The sequence below is a fragment of the Apteryx rowi genome, unplaced genomic scaffold (assembly GCF_003343035.1).
Source record: "Apteryx rowi isolate R43461 unplaced genomic scaffold, aptRow1 scaffold_2, whole genome shotgun sequence".
NCBI classification, from domain to species: Eukaryota; Metazoa; Chordata; class Aves; order Apterygiformes; family Apterygidae; genus Apteryx; species Apteryx rowi.
In genome coordinates, this window is record NW_020448307.1 from 7974536 (window position 1) to 7988612 (window position 14077).

A 14077-nucleotide genomic window follows, 5' to 3' on the forward strand; every position below is an offset into this window, starting at 1 on the left:
GTAACATTAGACATTGCGGCCACTGAAGCGCTGAAAAATGTCTCCTGCTACCCTGTACGTCCTGCTGCCGTTGCATTCTTAGCAAACCCCTAAGCCTCTGAAGCTCAGGGTCACCACCACAACCTGAGAAGATGCCATCTGGGATCATCTGTCAGACTGGTTTCCTGGAATGAGAAGAAAGCCCGATGATTACTCTGTAGTTATAGCATCCAGCCCAAAGGAACACTGTTCATTTTGTGTTGCTTTGTGTGTTAATGTTGTTTGTTTCATAGATTTAACTTCTTTGAAATTTCTAGAGATTTCAGGGCTTTTGCAGTAGGTCTCTGACTACACCAAAAATACTCTTGTAGATGAAAGTCCTTCAGCCCACTCATCTCTTCTGAAGCAAAGTCATAAAGCTGAGTTCTCAGAAGTGGAGTTTAGAGCCAGGGGTTCTCCTTTCCTGGATGTCAGCACAAAACTCATCCTGTCGCACAGCTTGGTCTTGTCAGGTTCAGACTGGCAGTACATTATAGCACTCCGGCACTGTGCCTGCAAATCCTGTGCTGCCATATAGGGGAATTTGGAAGTGGACTCTTGGCTACTTCTGCTGGCTTCGAGCCATTGACACATCCTGCCCAGCTTCATGTGGTGTTGAGGATGGCCCTTTGAAATGCCTCTGGCTGCACCCAGCTCACGCATGGGATCCACTGTGGACTCTGGGCTGGCCTCAGGAGCAGATGATGAGCTCTGTGCAGGACAGTCACGGCAGCTCAGTCCTTGCATGGAGGAGGTGACCTACTAAGGGTTACACATTTGTTGGCTGAGGAGAGGATGGTACGGAGACCCCAGGAAAGAATGAACTAAGAAAACAAATGAACTCAGTTGGGCCAGTTGTATAAGGGCTGTGCCAGATCTTTCAGGAAACAGCTTTTATAAGGAGAGTGAAGCCTTCCAAACTTTGTACAGCCCAAGTGGCCTGGAGCTGATTCTGGCCAGTCTGCTTCTCTTGAAATGTGAACCTCAGCAAGGAGGGGTTGCCTGAGGCTGAGCTAACGTTGGCTGTAAAACTGCTTTTTAGGAAGCTCTAACTTACAGATGATAGCAAAATCCCAAGAAGAGAGAGGGAGAAAAGAATTCAGTGAGATCCCTTTAGAAAGCAGAAGGATGCCTACTTTCTACCCCCTTCCCAGTCTGCTAACTTGCTCAGTATGGGCATCAGTGCTGTCCGCATAGTTTGGAACTTTTCTCCCAGAACTACTGTGGAGACGCTAATAGCTCCCTGCAAAGGAGAAGGAAGACAAGGCGCCCCTTTTCCACCTGTGTGAACCTGACATTCCACCATTTGCATTGTCTCTGCATCAGACCTGTAGATGGAGAAATTACTGTTTTCTGCTTTGGCAAGATGGGCATCTCTGCCCTTGCACTGTTGTGTGGAGAATCCCAGGCTAGCTCGAGCCCGTAATCAGGAGCTGCCTTTTCTGTAGGCAGCTAATGCTGCTGAGGTGCAGACAGTATTACTGCAGGGAGAGTGCTGTGCTGAAACAGTTGCTCTGCTTTTGACCCTCAAGCTGTCTTTAAATGAACTAACTCAGATTTCTCTGCATAGCAAGGCACTGTAGACCCCGAGAGAAAAGGCTTTGGGAACATTTTGTTCCACTGAACTCTTGCATTTCTCAGTGAACTCCTCTTTTGGTGGGCTGTGATAGGGCTTCGGAGGAAGGTTTTGGTGCATCTTTCCAAGCAGTTCCACTTTCATGAACCTGAAGATGAAGGCAAGTTGCTGAGACTGATGGGACTGCCAGGATTACTATGGATTTACTAGGTAGGGCGCTGCCTTTCCTCCTCCTTGCCTTCCTCTTGGCCCTTGGTCTCTGCAGTAATGCTTCCTTTGCAATAGGAAGGGTAGTATGGCTGTTGCTATCCTACAACAGCGGAGAGCAAGCACTTCTTTGGGATGGGAAGAACCTCATGAAGTTCAATAAAGGGAAGTGCAAAGTCCTTTTCCTAGGGAGGAATAACCCCATGCACCAATACAGTCTGGGGGCTGACCTGCTGGAAAGCAGGAGATGGACCTGGGGATCCTGGTGGACAACAAGTTGACCATGAGCCAGCAATGTGCCCTTGTGGCCAAGAAGGCCAATAGTATCCTGGGGTGCATTAGGAAGAGCGTTGCCAGCAGGGTGAGGGAGGTGATCCTCCCCCTCTACTCAGCCCTGGTGAGGCCAAATCTGGAGTACTATGTCCAGTTCTGGGCTCCCCAATACAAGAAAGTCATGGAGCTACTGGAGCGAGTCCAGCAAAAGGCTACTAAGATGATTAAGGGACTGGAGCACCTCTCATATGAGGAAGGATTGAGAGAGCTGGGCCTGTTCAACCTGGAGAAGAGAAGACTGAGGGGGGATCTTATGTGTGTAAATGTCTGAAGAGAGGGTGTAAAGAGGATGGGGCCAGACTCTTTTCAGTGGTGCCCAGTGATAGGATGAGAGGCAGCAGGCACAAACTGAAACACAGAAAGTTGCATCTGAACATGAGGAAAAACTTCTTTACTGTGAGGGTGACAGAGCACTGGAACAGGTTGCTCAGGGAGGTTGTGGAGTCTCCTTCCTTGGAGATATTCAAAAGCTATCTGGACGCAATCCTGGGCAACGTGCTGTGGGTGACCCTGCTTGAGCATGGGGCTTGGACTAGATGATCTCCAGAGGTCCCTTCCAACCTCAACCATTCTGTGATTCTGTGATGGGAAACCAAGATACTGAGGTTTGCCACTGAGTTAGGTGGGAAAGAAAAAGCACCTTTTCCTGTTTCAGCGAACTGTCCCAGTGGTGCCCTGAAGAGCTTTACAGTTTTAGCCTAGACCAAAATCCTTTTCCTGTATCAAAGGTGACCAGTAGCATCCTGGGGGGCTCCCCACTCTTTGCTTCCATGGAGGCTTCAGCTCTTCAGGTTTATTCCTCTGGACAACTCATCCAAAGCCTGAGAGATGTCTTGCCCCCATCTCCTGTTTTGACTATAGTTTTTTCAATGACTATCAGGAACAAATAAGACTAACTGTGCTCCCTCCAGTATGATCTCAAACCACGAGAGTGTAAGGAGCTGTAGCAGTTTGGAGCTGTCTTGATAGTGGCACTAATTCAGCTTCACTTCACAGACATGTGGGACAAAGGCATTTTACTGGTCCCCCCCCTCTTTTTTTGCCAGGGTATCCACACAATTCAGAGCTTTGCCACAGATGCTAAGTGCAGAGCTCCTGGAAATGCTGTCTCCCACACCTGCTTCCCCATCCTAGGAATAGCCCACGTAGCTGGCTGCTTTGTGGGCTGGGACTAATTATGTGTACACTTGGGACTGCCTTTTTTTGAAGTGAATTTGGATCCCATGCCAGGGAAAATCTGGTTGTGATTTGAAAGGTGCAGAGAAGTGAATTCTTTCCGAGGCAGTGGGGAGGGGGAGAGAGTGGGGGGAGTCCTTCAGGGTAAAGCAAGAGGCACAGACATTTTTCCGCTCTTGAAATATCTGGCTTCTTTAGTGGCTGTGATCAGCAGGGTGATATGTTGAAGGTTCTCTGCCCCTCTAGCTCGCTCAAGATCCAGTAACAGTCTTTGGCTCAAAAGGAGCCTCAACCATTTTGCTGGTTGCAATGCCTCTGCATCGTTTCTTTCGGCTCCTTGCTCCCCAGTATAACTTTAGCTCTGCCTAGAGAATTCCGGTGGGAGGGAATCATTTGCAGACCCCTGTTTCCCTACCTGTCTCTTTGGAGAGTTTAACCCCTCTTTTGGGCTGCCTGCTCTATCTCATGCTGCTGGAGACCTAAATTCCTTATCAGCCCTTTCCCCATCCTCTCGTGACACTTTGCAGGCCTTGATGAATAGCTGAGATGGCCGGGGCTGCACCGTGTCATGTCACAGCCCCCTCTCCAGAGCTGGTGCAGCACCCGTCGTGCTCAGTTATCAGATAAAGCAAAGCAGCTTTGATTAGCTACGGAGGGGGTTGCTTCCACTGCTGGGTGATCAGAAACTTTCTGGCATTGTAAGAGTTTTTAGGGGCGGACAGAGCATCTTGAATGAAGCTCATCCGGCTGTGTTGACGCTGGTGAAAGCAGCCCTGCTGACACGGGACGCCAGCTTCACAGGGCGTCTGCGCGGGGGACGAGGCCGTTCTCTGCGGCAGGGCACGGGTGCCAGCCATCGTGCTCTGCCTCTTGGCCTGTTGGCCACAAGGCAACGCGCCGATGTCATTTCTCCTGTTGAAGCCCTGAACCCAGCTGTGTGCAGCTTAACGCAGAAGGGGCAACCTCTACTCCAGAGACTTTGCTGCTGAATATGAAATAAAAGCCAACAGATTGTCTCCCCGTGTCCTGGCCAGACTATATTAGTTAAAGAATTATTGCAGTGGAATTCTGGGGGGAAAAGGAATGCAGGAACAGGGAATGTGGCAAAGGAGGGTTTTAAGGAGGGATTTGAAGGAAACCACACCCGCGGCTTGACAATGTTTGCAGGAAGCCTCTCTAGTGTGGGGCAAAGCATTAAGATGCTTATTTAGAAATTTGACAATTTAAGAAAGTATGGGACAAGCAGAGGCAAGATTCATGTTTCACACCAGCTGGAAGATGAAGGTAGCTGTCTCCTACCCATGTGTGCCTCATCTTTTGTTACCCTCCATCAGCATCCTGCAGGTGCGCATGTGATTCTCTGCCGGGCAGCTCATGGTAACTGATGATTCAGCAGTCCTGTCAGTGGCATTTGGAAACTGCCATATAATTGCTAACAGAAAATGTTGTTTGCTGCTTTCAGCTTCCCTCCTTTGCTGCTCTGGCTGCAGAAGCGAGGAGGTAGATGGGGAGGGGAATGGGAGAGGGTGGGATTCACAACGGCGTCAACCACAGGGACAGGACGGCATGTGGATGGACGTGCCCAGTCCAGAGGGGAAAGATAGCAGCCATCAGTGCTTCACTGGTGGGTACAAATGGACAGGGAGGAGATTGCTGGGTCTGAGGACAAGAGAGATTTCTGCCCTGGGATACATATTTCTCCTTGATCCATTGGGGAAGGTAGAGAGGAAGGTCTTGTCTGTGCAGAGCCACAGGAGTTAACTGGGGCACTGTGAGCCCAGAGGAGCCAGAGACATCCCTCACTCCGGAGAAAGGCCGGTGGCCAGCTGGCTGAGGGGTGTCTCAGATGCTTGGCAAGTGGCTGAGCTCCAGGCAGCAGGACTGCTAGGACACGCCGTGTGACAGTGTTGGCTTGCATAAGACTTACAGGGACACTTTGGATGGATTTGCTACCAATCCATCATATCCGATGAATTCCTGCTGATGTGTGGTGGGCCTCTGGCCACTGTGGATCGAAGCAAATAACAGTGGTGGAGGGAGGGGTGCCCTCGCTGAAGAAGGGGAGAAAGGAGGAGCGTAGCTGAAGTGGTAGGACATAGCTAGAGCTTTGTAAACGGAGAGTGTCATGTCCCGGAAAGTTGTGAGCTGTATCCATCGAATTGATGGTGTCTCAAAACAGCATCAAGGCACTGTACTGTGATTTTTCCAGGCTCCCCTCCCAGTAGGGCAAGGAACAATAACGGCTCCCTCCCATTAATTCCGAGCTGACTGCCGCTAAAGAAGGGAAATGGAACCACTGAAACAAAGCAGGCGTCAGAGCTAGCGAGATTGTATCAGATGGGTCAAAAGGGGAGGCAGGGAGGGAGGGAGGGGGTCAGACAGGGCAAGGGAAAAAAGCATGAATTAGCTGAGGGCCCGTAACTGTGTTTCCAGCCTGTTTCCAAGGTCTGCCGCACTTGCCCTGTCTGCTGAAGCGGGGAGGCAGGATGCTTCCTGCCATCTCGGAAGTCCTACAAATGTGGCCGCATGTTGGCTTTGTGGTAAGCTGGGATTTTTTGATTGGGTTTTCCCCGTCTCCAGCCGCCCCTTGGGAGCCAGCTGTGCTGACCCTGCTGCTCTTACCGAGGACCTGAGCGCGGCCAGTGAGGGCTTGGTCCGTTCAGAGACGCCTCGGGGATTACGCGTGGGTGCCCCCCGCCAGAGAAGCGCACGTCCAGGTAGCTGGTTACTTTTAAGAACAAACCAGGGTCAACACAGAGATAAAACGAATAAACAAACGCTGGAGTCAGCAGAGAGAAGCGGGAGACGTGGCTTCTGCTGCTTTGTTACTCTGGGATTCGTCTTTCCTTTGGGCCGGTAAAAGCCCCAGCTGCTTCGGCAGGAGCTGCTGTAATCTCCGGGGAGCGGAGCTCGCCTTGGCAGCAGTCCTGGTGGGACCGGCCGCCCCGCAGCCCCGTGCGGTGGGCAGGGTGCAGCGCTTCTCCTCTGCAGGGTGCCAGGAAGAGCAGCAGGGCGACAACGAGCGCACGTCGCCCTCCGGGTGCCTTCGGAGCCTCTGCGGAGGCTGGATCTCGTTCTCTGCTCTTTCCCCGTGGTCGTCACGGGGAGCAGGAGCGGTGGGGGTGTCTGTGCCTGGAAACTGCCGTGGCTGAGATCCCCCACCTGCCCCTGCTGCTTCTGGGTCACGTCTAAAGGACCTGGAGATTTTTGGAAAGCACTACATAGAGAGCTAGATATTTTTATTATTTTTGGGTGGTGAAATTTGATTTCGACTCTGATGTCCTCTTGGGGTAAATTTTTCTGGTGGTTTACTTTTTTCTAAATAAAACTAATCCCTGTTACTCCAAAGCAGTCCTACAATAATAAACCAATCTGCCTTGCCTAATTCTCCCCAGCAGCTGTAACCAATCAATAAATGTATGAAACGTGATATAAGGGGAGATATCACAGGGAATGTCCTCCCACTGTTGCACTGAAGATCAGTGAAGAGAGGCTTCATTTGCTTTGATTTTTTTTTTTTTAAGGAATTGCATTGATTTCAGCTCTCTCCTTTTTGGTTTTATTCCTTCCAACTGTAAAGGGTGAGTTGCGTTGGTCAAACTTCTTCAGTCAAAGTGCTGATGGAGAATTACAGTACTTCCAGGTAACGCTTACCAGTCAGATGCCTGCAAAACACCTAACTGCTGCTGTGAAAGGAAGTAACAAATGTAAATCAAAGCAGGTGCAATGCTTTAGTGTAGCTATATTTATATGGATGTAACGTAGCACTTCACAAATGTAATTACCAAAGTGTTGTATAATGTATAAAACTGAAGAAAGAATACTTTCTAAATTGAAACGTGTGCACAGAGTGTCTTCAGACCCGTTGTCCTCCTCAGAGGGACCACTTTTTTCCTGCTGTAGGCATTTTCTAGTTTTTAAGGCCCAGATAGAGCAGGCAGTATGCCCTGTGGTCTGGGGTGCTTCGCCCTGAGGCTCGGAGACTTGTGAGGGCAGTCACTCCGTAGTGGTGCCTTCCCTCCATCTTCTTTTTCCAAAATCAACTTACTTGGCACATTCCTAGGTGATAAAAGTTCAATCCACTTCTCATACTTTGTTTGTATGGATAATGGACAGTATGTTTTACTGCATTTTCTTGTGCAGTGCCTCTTCTTGTGCTAACAAGGAGGAGACTCTGCTCTGATTACAAGTGCATAACCTTGTTGATAGGTAAATATGAAAATCTAATCGTTTCCTTTCAGCCCTCTGAGTGCTTGAGTTGTGGGAAGAGTGAGGAGCTAGTGAAGTGGATCCTGCGGCAGTACGTCCTTACCAGCTCATAAAATAAAACCACTAATGAGAGAGACTTGCTAAATTATCTTCCCCCCCATTTTCCTCTTTGTATTTCTCATGCTGATGTTGATGCTGAGGGTAGGAGCACTGCTATGAGGATGTTAGGATTAAACAGCAACTAAAGTGAATCTTATCCAAGGATGTTCTTACACAAAAGGTCGAGGTGGTGGTTATTACCGGAGTAATTTTGCTGAGTTTGCAGGCATGCAGGAGCCAAGGATCTAAACAGTTGCATCACGACTGTCATTGCCCTTGTCTTGCTAGATAACACGAAGGCTGCTAAGTCTGCTCTCCCCTTGCTGTAACTCTGCAACTCTCATGCTGCAGAATTACTGTGGGAACAGTCCAGCCAACTGTGAGACTTTGCTGAAAGTAATTCAGCCCCAGGGGCTTTCCCCACTTTTCTGATGGCATCTTTCGGTGCTGATGTTTCTTCTTCCTGTTCTGCATGCCTTCGCCTGCCAGCTACCAGGCTAAGAGTTGTTACAGGCTCCTAGAGGCAGCCAAAAAAGTGTACAAAGCAGAGGGTGCTTAGAAGCAGATGTGAGTGACTGGCACCGTTGCCTTCACTGTATCCCCTGGAGCTAAAGCAATGAAGGATGCAGATACGAGATGAATGACATCGTGCATTTCCCCTGCATTAGATAGTCTTAAGCCACGCGAAAAGCCCTGGTGGCAGCAGTTACTCATGTTTTGCAGATATGGTCAAAGGAAGATGTGCCCAGGGTTTCTGCCTTTGCATCCCCTTGACTCAGCAAGTTGTCCATCCTTCCCTTCCAGGAGGAAAGTAGTTTCCTGCTCTCTTGCTCTTCAAGTCAAGGTTTTATAGCCATATTTGGCAGCACTGGGAGGGTCTGCAGTTTTGTTAATTAGGCTTTTTGTTAAAAAACAGCTTTTTGTTAGAAAATAAACTTTCTTGTTGAAAAGTATTAGCTCTAGAGCAAATCAAGAGGGGAACTGGATTTCCTGTTGGTTCATACTTTCAGTGCCTGGACTAGTTTAAGATCACTTCATTTGTTGTGATGTATTTATTCCCCATAACTATACTCTTTTATTATTATTATTCACTAGCATCTGTTCGTTAAACGTTTAAGTATTCCCACACCCAGAGTTTGTTATTTTAGAAATTTATAATGTACCCACCCATCAGTGATTTCATCTTGGCACACTTAAAAACAATACAGCTATTCCTTACAATTGGCAATAAAATTATTGTGATCCATTCATCTTTTTAGAAATCATTGTTCAAATAGAAAACCATGCAGAAAGTACACCATGATACCTCATGAGAGGGGAAATCAGTTGATCGTTTGCTTGCCTGCTGGAAAATAATTGCTAGAGGCAAGGAAAGGAGCTCTGGGCTGGTTGTCGCTTCCCTTTCCCTCCCAGTCTTTCCAGACAAGTTCTGTTCCCAGGCTATTGATCCTCAGAAACAAAAGGACAGCTTGCACAGAAGGGCATTTTTTATTTCACTGTACCATGAAGACTGCCAGACGTGGCTCTGGCAGGCTGCAAGAAGGAATGCATTTCAGAGCAGAGCGTTTCCCACCGTGAACATCTCAGCCCCTCGCAGTCAGCGTGACATAAATGAGAAGCAATCCTTCTGGTATGAGACAATCTGACCCTTTGAATTTCACTGGAGGGCAAGTATAGAGCTAATACTGACTACGAGTGCTATGTGCTCCCTTTGACAGTCCAGTTTTGAAGGCATTCTGCATTAACTGAGCCTAATAGGGGATTTGGCTCCTCCATAAAGTTCTGATTCATACTCCTTACATGCTGAAGCTGGGTTGTTTTAGTTCATCTCTGCTTAAAAAAATGTGTTGGCAGGCTGCAGAAGTCATGCATATTCCAGTTCCTGGACAATTCAGGAAGCAGCAGAGTGGTGACACAGCCCTGGTTTTAAAAATCATGATAGACGTGGTCATTTTGACACATCTGTTCACAGGTATCTTGGTATCACCGAGCCTCCGGTTTCCGCAATGCCTTGGCTCCTGCGAAGGCTGGGCAGGGGTTGGAGCTAGCTATGGTACAGCTAAGGGCTGTGCGACTCTCCAGAGTGCTTTTGCCTTTTCTGATGTTCTTTGCAGAGAGAGCGTGTTGATGTTTGGTTATGAGAGGAGTTTGGCTTCTGGGTTGCCCACTGTTGCCCCCTGATAAGGGAAGGGGTTGCATGGACAGACACATCGGTCTCAGTGGGTATGATGTTGTGGTTAGAAATCCAAGCAGGGACAAAAAGAGGTGACTCTTTCCCGGCATATGGAAGATGTCAGGAGGAGCTTGAGGGAACTTTATTACCCTCTCCCTACACCGTCTTTTAGCTTATTGTATTGCAAAGCAGTGCTAGTATATATTCCTGGTGCTTTGGAAAGTGCCAGTCTGAAATCCTACCACGTACCAGACCTTTTGATCACTCAGTCTATATATGTATCTTTTTCACTGTCTGTTAATGGCTTTTGTCTCGTTAAATGCCAGAGAGGCTGTTCTCTGTGAAAGCAGCTTGAAGCATTTAGGACTCATTAGACTTCAAAGGGAACAGGCCTGTACCGCAAGTAAGAGGGGAGGAAATGAAGTGGCAAGAGGATTCCATTAATGGAGAATAAAAATAAACCCCAGACAGGAAGGAAAATCCTATAGGTCTGACTCAGAGCTGCAATCCTAAGGCTGTGGCTTCAAGGACTGATTCGACACTGAAGCTGCACAGAGAGATGCCCTTTGGCTTGGCTTCTAACGACACTAGGCTTGAATGCCTCGAGCTCAGAAGCTGAGGCCTGGAGCAAGGCTAAGGACCACACTGTCCTTTCCAAGGACGTCTGCTTTCTGGGCAAGCGCTTCCATTTGTCAGTTGACCTGTACAGCCATGAGTCTGCAACTGCAGTCCAGCGTGTGTGACTGGTGCAGCCTCTGGTTTTGCACGCCAGCAGACTGCGAGGTGTCAGGCACTTGCTTTGATAGGAGCTGTTCTTCCATCTTCGCCACGTGGAGAAAAGCTCCATTGATGAGGGAAGACGGGAATGTAGCTTGCTGGTAATTGTTTCTTCCTCCTTCTCCCTCCCCCTAAATATGCTTGCCATTTTAAATGCACTTTAATAAGGTATTTAATCCATGGGAGGGAATCTGCTTCTGTATAGGTAAGGTGCTGTTGGCTAGAACAGGATATGTAGGGAATAGATCTTGACAAAGTGGTTCAAAAGAGATGATACCTGAATGGAAGCATCTTGCTGACCTGCTCTTCTCTGTTCATTTCTCCTGTTTCAGGGAAGATCCTCTTCCGCCGAAGTCATATCCGGGATGTTGCGGTCAAGCGTCTGATACCTATCGATGAATACTGCAAGGTAAGGGAGGTTTCTAGCTTCAATCAAAGATGACACCACTTTGAGGAGGCTGGATACTGTTCTATTGACAGAACATAACTGTGTGCTGGTGCTGGGAAAATGGGAAGTGTGGGCTATCCCTCACTATAAAACCTTTTTTTTTGTACTCCTGTGATGAGACAGCCTCCCACTGATGCTCCTTTCATACCATGTGATGAGCACTGCGGGCTCGGAGGCCTGCACGTGCTGTGTGCAGGACAGCCCAGCTCCACTCCAGCTCCCACCATGCTGCTTTGCTGTCACTTTCTTTTCCTTTCTTTCTCAAGTTAGGCCTGAAGGACTTGGTTTCTCGGGAAGCAGTTCCTTCCCCTTCTAATGGGATCTGCTTTTTTATGTAGGAGACAGCACTTTCTTGGTGAGATGATCCCAGTCTGGGGCGTAAACTCACATGCAGCCATTACATATCTCCACGTTCCAGGCGTGTTTCTTTGAAGTTGAATAATACTCTGATGCGTGTGTACACATAGGACTATCCTATGTTTCTCCAAAAGTTGCAATTATAATGCAACCCAGTCCCCATTTGTCTACTGCACCTTCACCTCCCTTTCCCCATGCTATTGCTTCCCATACCTGCTTGTTGTTAGCCCAGCTCGTGCACCCTCAGCCATCTGGAGTTTTCATTTACCTCTCATTGAGTTCCTGCAGGTGTGGCAACCACTGTAAGTTATTTGCTCAGGATAAGTTGCCTTGTACCTGTAGAAACTTACTGGGAGCCAACAGAGATCATCTCTCCGTAGAGGCAAAATACAACTGATTGTCCATGTCTTTTCCCTATAAGCCTATGATAATCTGCTCCATATTTTTATGAATAGAAGACTGTGCTTAAGTATAAGGCAAATTATGTTGTTAGGGTGATTTTTCTGGAAAGAAACCCAAAATATTAAAGTCCACAAAAAATTATTTTCACTCAAATAAAGTACAGTGATTGAAATCAGCCAGTATATGCCGATGCGCCACATCTCATCATGTCAAAGAAGTGCACTAGTACTTGCAGCAGCCATGAAATGATCTGTAAGTAGAACCAGTACTTCCAAAACACAGTCTGAATGCTATTGAAAGCATACGTGAAACCTGCAAACCCCCAGGGAGAAGATGGGGAAACAGCAAAATGTTAGTCACATTCCTTAGGTGTGGAAGGCGCTCGGATACTATAGTAATGACTGTGGCCTAGGACTTTGCATGGCAGGAGAGACTGTGGGTTGGGACTCAGCCAGACCTATAGAAGGAATGCTGTGCCTGGAATAACAAGTACCAGGATAAAGGTGAATTAATGAATGTGTCTTGACAGGTCTGCAGTGGGGCTGCAGGTGAAAATTATTGAGGGTCAGGGTAGTAGGTAAGAGCAGAGTGACAGAGAGGTGGTGCAAGGTGTGCTTGGAACCAGTGGTCTAAACAGGGAGCAACCTGGGTGAAGCTCAGGGTGCAGCTAACTGCTTAGCTCCAGGCAAGTGTGATCAGCCCCTTGTTTTCCGAGTCACTCAAGTGTGCCAGCGACACACACACACAGCCTTAAACTGAATTTTAGAGAAGGAAAAATCCCTGAGTGATAACAGGCTGTAGCTGAGTGTTTCAGAATGATGCCATTAATGGCGTGAAATATAATGAATCCATTTGACTTAGCAACTGGAGCAGAATGGCTGATGTTATATGACCTACTTAGAGAGCAGCTTTCTCCTCCTCCCGTTAATGCGTTACCAAGTAATAAAATGCCCCCCATGCCAGGCCTTCCCATTTCTGCTACTTAGCTGTAAAGCTGCTGCTGAGATGGAAGGTGGATGTGGGACCGAACAGCCGTAGAGACTTGGAATGAGCAAAGAGCAAGAGGGAGTAGAGAGACTTCTCCTTGTGGGCACATAGTGCTGCAGGTCTCGGGTGCAGAGCCCCTGCCATCTCTCCCTGGCATATTTATTGTCGGAGGTGGACTGTGCACGTGCTATGAGAATCCACCCTTGGCCAAAAGAAATACAAAACCTCTTCTAGCTTGCTGTGCACGTGGCGCTGCTTAGTGAGAATTGAGAGTTAAATGAAAATGTTGTAAACAATTTCCCACAAAATACTGTGTAGGAAAGTTTTTGCATTTTCTTCTGGGAGGGAAGTGGGTTTTCTTCACTCTGAGAGAGCCTGGGAAAGAAAGCCAGGGAAATTCAAGGCAGAAGTAGACAAGGGGAGCGAGGGAAGGAACCGCTGCTTTCGTAAGGCAATGCTCTTGCTGGACTCAGAGAAGGGCTCTATTCTGACTCCCTCCTTGCTGAAAACCTGGGCAATTTAAAGTAAGGTCCAAGAAAAGCAGCAAAACAATCAGAGCTGGTAAGAGTAACCAGTTCTGAGCTGCGTTTTCAAAGGACTCATTGTACCGTAGGACTGACTAGGAGGGGCAGTGGAGGTCTGAAATTTTTTCCTGTTGCTCCAGTTTATTCTCTTTATGTTCTACATTTTCCCCTGAATGTGGGAACTGCCTTCCTCCAGTATAAGGGATTTTGAAGAAGTCTTGGTTTGATTGTAGATGAAAGAGTTGTGGTGGTGCGATGCTCTGTCCCTACAAGACTGGACAGACCTCTAGAAAAAGCCCTGCTAGAGAATAATCCTTTCTCACCCCCTGGAAAATGGATTTCAATCCGATAAGACCTGTCTGTCTTTGGTAAATGGCCTTTCTCCTCAGGCTTGCAGGTGGCAGAGCAGGTGACTTGCTGTGCCTCCAGCAACGTGGACTCAAGCCCTGCACTGGTTGCCCTCCCCAGTGGGAGGGTGGGCTTGCTTGACTCAGCCACCGCTGTGTCAAGTGAGTCAGGACTGGGTGGGCTTGCTTCAAGGTGTCCTGAAAAATGAGCTGTGGCCCTTGCTTTTTGTCCTCCCAGTGCAGGGTGTTTTCTGTTGTCATCCCTTGCTATCGGAAGATAGAGAACCTTCTCCAGGCCACGGATCCAGAGCATTTCTGGCACAAAAAGAGGAAACTGTTTAGATCACAAGATGCTCGGTACTTGAGGAGTGGCATCCACATGGAAATGGCATCTGTGAAAACCTGGTCTGCTGGATAGCCATTCATGCACCCCAAAGCCAGGGA

General features: G+C 48.1%; 1 protein-coding gene across 1 annotated transcript in view; it reads left to right on the top strand.

Annotated features, from left to right (window-relative positions):
* Positions 1-14077, top strand: part of SH3PXD2B (SH3 and PX domains 2B) — an 89240-nt gene that overhangs the window by 44573 nt on the left and 30590 nt on the right. Inside the window, exon 4 of the mRNA XM_026063550.1 lies at positions 10901-10977. Within this exon, the coding sequence (XP_025919335.1) occupies positions 10901-10977 (77 nt within the window). The remainder of the gene's footprint in view (positions 1-10900; positions 10978-14077) is intronic.